The 7,579-nt window shown below is 28.8% G+C and overlaps 1 protein-coding gene across 3 annotated transcripts; it reads right to left on the reverse strand.

Annotated features, from left to right (window-relative positions):
* Nucleotides 1–1,499: 1,499 nt before the first annotated feature.
* Nucleotides 1,500–6,853, reverse strand: LOC100163391 (rho GTPase-activating protein 19). Of its 3 annotated transcripts, XM_001949420.5 has the most exons (10): nucleotides 6,387–6,853; nucleotides 6,094–6,312; nucleotides 5,871–6,034; nucleotides 5,578–5,787; nucleotides 5,310–5,521; nucleotides 4,350–4,502; nucleotides 4,059–4,277; nucleotides 3,916–3,987; nucleotides 2,199–2,513; nucleotides 1,500–2,065 (listed from the first exon to the last, which is right to left on the reverse strand). In XM_001949420.5, exons 2-10 carry the CDS (start codon nucleotides 6,222–6,224, stop codon nucleotides 1,676–1,678), a joined length of 1,866 nt encoding a protein of 621 aa, XP_001949455.1. In that variant the 5' UTR covers nucleotides 6,225–6,312; nucleotides 6,387–6,853; the 3' UTR covers nucleotides 1,500–1,675. The 3 variants fall into 3 exon arrangements, with proteins under 3 accessions (XP_001949455.1, XP_003241993.1, XP_016656902.1); XM_003241945.3 differs by lacking the exon at nucleotides 2,199–2,513 and having other exon boundaries at nucleotides 6,387–6,445; XM_016801413.2 differs by lacking the exon at nucleotides 6,387–6,853 and having other exon boundaries at nucleotides 6,094–6,355.
* Between the last annotated feature and the right edge of the window lie 726 nt (nucleotides 6,854–7,579).

Below are 7,579 nucleotides of genomic sequence, written 5' to 3' on the forward strand. Positions count from 1 at the left end.
AAATAGCTCAAAATATTTTGAAAATGTTATGGTGTTTAGAAAATGCTAAGATAAACATTCAGTCAAAATTTCATGTATCTACGGTAATTTTTTTTAAAGTTACACCAAAAACCAAAATCGATTTTCTCGAAAACAGATTTTGCGTAAAAATTCCCGTTTTTCCTTAATTTTTCTTTTGTTTTTCCCGGCGCTTTTGAAAACTACTGGGAAATTTAAATTTTGACCTCCCCAATGCACCAACGATATTTACTTTCTGATCGAACAAGATACTGAAGTTGAAAATCGTAGCATTATTTCGACTACTTTTCGTTTACACAGACACAAAAAAAAATAAAAAATAAAAAAAAAATAAAAAAAACACACATCATTGTAAAATCAATACATTCATCGTTCCACTCAGAATCTAAAATTAAATTTATTTTAAAAAGTTAAATGTAATAATACAATTTTATAAAATTGTTGGACTCTCTGGACTAGTTAAATTATAAACTGTTAACAAAATATATATTAAATTACTTAAATATGTTTGTAAAAGTATACTTATAAGATCTATTTATTTCCTATTTCCTAATTCCTAACTAAATTAATCATTATTTTCAACATAATGTGATAATTTCCTATATTTTGTATAATATGTAGGTATATAATATTATGTATATTAAGAAAATATGACTAAAAATAGCACTATAAACCCTAAATTAGTAAAATAGCAATTAAACCATAAATATGCAAAAAATAGCAAAATAAAATTTCGTGTATGACATCAGAGAAATATGAAACATATTTGTATCTTACATTGGATGTTCTAGGACGAACCAAGAAAAATATGCATTTGCTACAACTTCCGAGCCCTGGTGATAATATATGCGCCGAAATGTTCGGGAAATCGCTCGTCTTACACGTTTAGTAAATAGTTCGAATTACTTAAAATCAATAGTATTGATATCATATTTTATTTTACGTATAAAAACTTTTTTTTTATCTTTTTCTTTTGTTTTCTGCAGCAGCCAGCAGGTTGCTTTAGTCTTGCAGCAACCTTTTACTAATTTTCTCAATACAAAAACTATAGTTTTCTAATTTCTTCAATAATAAGTGTGGTCAAAATTATTGGAACCAAATAAAATACTATGGATAAAATCATACATAGCTTAATCCGAATTTCACTTTATTTTACTCAATTTCGCTTAATCCAAACAAAAACCTGTCTGCCAGATTTTTAGTAAATACTAATGCCCAATATTAAAATTAATTACTTTACTTACAGTAACATCATAAAATATGCCTACCTATAGTAATATTATAGGTTGACATACAGTCTTCGCTCAGAATCATTTTTCGTACACAATATTATATCATTGAATTAAAATTTAATGCCATCTATTACAGTGACCCACGTGTAACCTACTGTACCTACTGAGTGACACCCACTTGCTCACCTTTTTTTATTTTTAATTGTTGAAAAATCAAAGCACCATACTCAATGATCAAACAAATTCATATAGAATATAAGAATACATACTTTTTTAGTAAAGTTCAATAGTACATTTAGTTTTAGTTTTTGAAAGAATCTTTTTTTAATTATATACATGGAAGACACAAACATTAAGAAAATACACATTTTCTAATTATATATAAATAAAAACAATTTAACATAGGTAATATGTATACAATTATCTCACAGCAATGTCTCATTAAAGTTTTCACTTGTTAATCGTTTTCTTTTCGGTAAACTTTCCGTGGACGAGGTACATTTAGAGAATTGTAATTGGCCATCCTCCAAATCTGAAAGTAATGACTGTGTGGATGACGCACTGGTATCACCAAAACTGAGATCTACTGGACTAGCAGTCAGTACACTTTGACTGAATAAATAATCTCGAAATGAACTGGAGAGCGAATCTCCGGAAGTCATTAAATAGTAGGGATTAGATGATACAGAGTTTAGACTCTGTCGGCTTGGTAAATTTGAAACACTTGAATCACTGTTACAAGGTTTCATTTTATGTATGTTTGAGTTTGACAATGCTACTACAGGTTTACGACTTCTCGGAGTCATCATGGTTTCCTGAAAAAAGTTTTGTGTAGTAAGTTTAAATTGATTTATACAATATTAATAAATATAACTTTACACAACTTAGTAGCGGTTAATTTTAAAAAGCATACATTGGTATTTGTGCATATAAAAACTTCTTGAGTACCTGCATAGATTTGGTCATTTTCTGGGCTGACTGCGTAATTGGAGACATATCGTCATTAGGATGTTGCTGATGTGGCGTAACTGCTGATGGAGTACTAGTACAACGTTTAATACGTTTTACAACATTTGGCGTAGAAAAACAATCCACTGGTGTATCAAGATCCAGTTTGGGTGAACAATGGTCTTCAATCTTTGAGTATTTAATTTCTTTAATTGGTAATTTTTTTGTGCTATTTTTCTTAATTTTAAATGAATCATCCTTATTTTCTTTATCTGAAGAGGTAGCTGTGGATGGTTTGGATTTTTCTTCTGCGAGCTGAGCACATACCAATGGACACAACATGCAAAGATTAGTATTTACATGCAATTTTAAGGAATAGAAATAGCACAACACACAAAGCACCATTAACAAATAACAATGACAATTTTAGTTTGGATTTTTTTTTTTATGTAGACGGTACCAAAACTTTTTGATTTAAGCAATTTAAATTTTTTTAAATGTTTAATATGTTTAATAATATAAATGATATATTATGTTTTGTCTCTAAGCTTTAAATAATACGTTGATTAATACAACTTAATATATAATTTAATAAATTATTTTAACTAGGCAATCTGTTACAATAATAGAATAGAACATTTAACTTAATAGATATAATAATAATACATACAGGAAACACAGTGAAGATACCTCCCAGTGTAGGTAGTTTGTAAATATGTAGTTTAATGAATTATTTTAAAATGTTAATTATTATTTAAAATTAAATATGAAATATATACCTAATTGTAATCCAGAAAAGTTAGAAAATAGAAAAACAAAATTAAACCAATTTAATACTAATGATGGGCACTACCGAATAGTTTCTACAATCGATTGTCATTCGATAGTTTAAAAAACAACCGAGTGATTTTTCGACTGAATAGATATTATTAACCATAATTTCTTTTGAAAAGTTATCGAGTAATACACTCGAAAGTTTTCTTTCCGTAGTTTCACATGTCTTGCACAAACTAGTTTTGACTATCGAGTTAAAAAAACAATTGAGTGATTTTTCGATATTAACAACTGAATTCGATAGTTTATAAAATAATCGAATAATTACATAGTTTAAAACAACCTGATAGTTCGATAGTTTTAAGTCGATAGTGCCTATCACTATTTAATACCAGAGTTTTATTTTAAGAAGTACATACATTTTGTACAAAATAAAAATTAATTTTCAATTTTATAATTTTATATTAAACTGGACTATGTTGAATAAACTAATTTTTTGAATAACTAGTTTTTATAATTAATGAAAAATAAATAAATGTATGGTATTATTTTTCAGATATTTATACCAGTAAGGTGAGGTTTATCAAATCATACAAATAATAATAGCCAATAATATATTGTTGTTACTGTTATACTTATTCGATAAGTATTCTTTAAGTTGTTTTAAATTTTTTTAGTTGCTTATTAAATAATTCAGATGTAGAGAAAAGACTTTTTGATAAAAAATATCTTTTTCTTTTTAATTATAGTTTTAAGTTTAATATGTTCTAATAAATTAACACTTAATCATTTAATTTATAAATTTCTATTAACACCAAGTTAGCTTTAATTTTTTTGATTTAAATTTTGATTTCATATAAATATATTTTGTTAGTTATTATGTTATGTGGATACATATTAAATAATTATTTTTACAATACAATAATAATATGCGACTTATTACTTTTAATTGCTGTCGTTCTGCAGACTTCATTGAATCTTGTTTAAACTTTGATCCTTTTTTAAAAATGTGTTTCTAAAATACAAAATACAATAAAATTATATAATATTAATAAATATTCAGAGTATGACATTAAAATAGCATACTTTGATAGAATTTTTAAGACTTCTATTTGGAGTAATAACAGAATTGTGATTGCTAACACGTTTAATAAACATTCTACGCTTTTCTGCAGATTCCGGTAGATTATGTACATGAGCATATAATTCAGCCAATGCTTTAACTGTTGGATTTTCTTCATTTTCTTTAGTGGTAGTTGTACGATCAGTGAATGAAAACACTGTTGTAGCAACTGTACCTTCCTCCTATTGATGTAATGTATAATTGTTTAGATTTATTTATACACAAAATATTAAAAAAGTAAATAAATGTTATACCTTAACAGGTTGTAAAGTTTTTTTGGACCAATAAGCTCTTATATCTACAGATAAATTTGGTGGGATTTTGAATAAGTCAAATCCTAATTTAATCATATAAATGACGATATGTGATAGGTTTTGAGTTATCTGATAAAGTTCTTCTGCTGGTAACTATATATTATACATATACATTATACAGATTAATTTTAATTCAATTTATTTACATATTTTTGATAACAATACATGCAGATGTATATACAATGAATCCCGGACAAAAAGTTTGAAAATACAAAATTGTCTATTATATTTAATTTTTTTAATTTATAATATACACATGTAATATACATTACATTACATTCCAGACACCGTACAAATAATATTTGTGAAAGCTGGAACAATAGATTTGCGCATTTAATCAGGCATAAACATCCAACAATTTAGAAGTTGATTAATACATTTTGTGAGGAAGTGGGGGTGGATAAAGCTAAAATAGCATTACATGATATGGAGCCCGTAAGAAAAAAAAAAACATGGATCAGAAAAAAATGTAAAATTACAATATTTATGTACGAAGTTTGTTAATAACGAGTTAACAATACCAGAATTTTTAAATTGGATTGGTCATTACTTAAGAAAACGGAATATAGAATAAATTATTATTGTTGACTAAATTTTTTAAAAATATTATTATTGTAGACTAGATTATATAATGTTCAGTTTTTATATTAAGTGACAAATTCAATTTATAATTCACATCTGCTACGTCCCTCATGAAATCTATTATATACTTATTGTAGTATGTAGGTATAATCAGATAATCTTATGTTTATATTACATGTATATATTATAAATTAGAAAAATTAAATATAATAGACAATTTTGTATGTTCGGACTTTTTGTCCGGCAATCAAAAAATGAATCAAGACTTTTTGACCAATTACCATATACAATTATATAATTAAGTATTTTTCTATATACCTTTCTTGGAACAATTAAGTGACCAGTAAATAATGTTGCTAAATTGTCCGGTGGCATTCTGTTCTTGTCTGAATGTAAAGCAGTGAAGTGAAGTAATTTTATGATATCTTTTAATAAAACTAAATTATCAAATGGCAATAACAACAGCAAAAGTTGTAACGCTCTCAGTAAACGTTGACTATTATTGTTAATCTCCATTTTCTGACAGAACTCTGAAAAATAACCATGATATATGTTTGATATTGTTGAGTTTTTGAATTAAGGATACCTGATATTTGACAATACGCTGGATAAAATGCTTCTGTCATTATTGGTTCAGGCTGTTCGGCTAAAAACGATTTCAAAACAGTTGCACAATCATGCACAGTAAACTGTCCGTTGTATAAATCTAATGTTTGCCCTTGGTTTAAAAGTGCTTTCAGTTCTTGTTGTCGGGTGATTGAACCATTTCTACGAAATATACCTTCTTGCATGACATCTAAAAATATTTATTTTAGGATACATTACTATGCAACTAATATTTTAGTAAGTAAGTGTACAAAACAAAATATAGGTTCATACTTTCTTCTTGAGACAAGAAATCAATAAGTTGATATACTTGACAAATTCCTTCTTGAGTAATTGGTGCTCCATCCATAACGCCTTTAACGGAACATTTGTCTTTTTTCATAAAAGACCATTTAATAGGTTTGATTTTTGATTTTTCTTCAACTGAACAATCCCCTCTGGATATTAAACAGTATAAGAACAAATGCAAAATAGAAATATTGAATATTTAACTCACTCTTTAATGTTAGATTCCAGTATAAATGACAAATGCATTCGAACTAAAGTGTAAAATTGTTCAGAATCTTCTATTCTAAGTTTATTAGCTAGTTTCCAGTCTTCATTCATGTCCAACAATTCCATTGCCATTTTGATTTAATTTTAGGTGGGATTTTAAAAAATAGATGTGAAATTATAAAATCATTTGCAGTACATACCTACATTTATTTTGCTTAATCTAAACGGGAGAATAAGAATATATTGTTAGTTGACCGTGGAAACATAAAATAATATAATATTTTATTTAAATACCATAAAATCCAAAACTTTTAATGAACACAGTGTCGTAATCATTATATATTAATGAGTAATAAACAACGATATTATGTTGTAGATAATATGTGAAATCGAATTAAAAAAAAAAATAACTAAAACATTTTCAAAGTTATAAAAAATATACAAATCGATGATACACACAACCACAAAAGTAAACGAGTAACATAATCATATATTTTTGAAAACGCTTTTTTTCACTAGAACAGTTGAAGAGTTGAACTAATGAACATATTTAATATTTCTTATAAAATTAATAATTATAACGGTTTTTATTTTAATGTTTTCGTTTTTTTCAACTACTAAAACGGAAGGTAGAAACGGATAATATCGTGTTCGCAGGGACGCAGTGCGGGATCACGATGCGACCGTAGTGTTCCCGTCGTCTGGCCACACTGTTCTCTGCTGGACGTCTATTAAATAATAAATATCATTCTTATTATTATTATTATTAATATTATTGTTTTTCAATAATTATTTTTATTTTTCCTAAAAGTCGTGTTTTTCGGGTTTCGTCTTTCATTTTTCCTCAACGGTCGAGGCCCACCGCCTTACGAGCTTTTACTATAAATACGTTGTGCGTGCCGCCAACGCCGCACGTCCTCGGCCAAACGACATGTCCTCCGTGACTCCCGCCGCTTGTAACACGTTGCCCTCAACTCCACCGGCGGGTCGGGCCGCGGGATAAATGATAATCCCTTAAAAAGCTCCTAAGTACTATTTTCCGGACGTCCTGCTCGGCATTTGGGCCAGACGACCGTGCACCCCCGGAGGCCAAATCCCTACCCACACACACATCAATTCGACGACCAGTGTGTCGTATACTCGTATCACTGTAGCAGCCGCCGATCCGTCGTCGTCGCGCGTCTGGGCCATAGATTAAAAACAGTTGACGGGGCCGCCGCCACAAATCTCGAACGGAGATTTCCAATAAAACATGGTCAAGGACGTCCGGTACTGCTGAAATCTCATCCCACAGAAAGCCGCGTTCACCTTGTTGACGTCATTTTCCACAGGCACCGTCGTCCAGGCGTGGTGAGGACAAATATAATATTGTATATAGTCGCGTTTTTGTGATATTTTTTTTGCATAATTTGATTTTTTTCATTGGTTGTTATTATTTTTGCTGCGTTATTGCGACGAGTACTCCCGGCGATCAACGATTCACACGT

This window comes from Acyrthosiphon pisum, chromosome A1 (assembly GCF_005508785.2).
Source record: "Acyrthosiphon pisum isolate AL4f chromosome A1, pea_aphid_22Mar2018_4r6ur, whole genome shotgun sequence".
Taxonomy (NCBI): Eukaryota; Metazoa; Arthropoda; class Insecta; order Hemiptera; family Aphididae; genus Acyrthosiphon; species Acyrthosiphon pisum.

Excerpts from the sequence above, each read along its gene's own strand:
- LOC100163391 (XM_001949420.5), bottom strand. The coding sequence starts at position 6,224 with ATGGCAATGGAATTGTTGGACATGAATGAAGACTGGAAACTAGCTAAT. Across the intron at positions 5,522-5,577 it reads AGCGTATTGTCAAATATCAG|AGTTCTGTCAGAAAATGGAG; the intron begins GTATCCTTAATT and ends GTTATTTTTCAG. Across the intron at positions 4,278-4,349 it reads AAACTTTACAACCTGTTAAG|GAGGAAGGTACAGTTGCTAC; the intron begins GTATAACATTTA and ends TTACATCAATAG.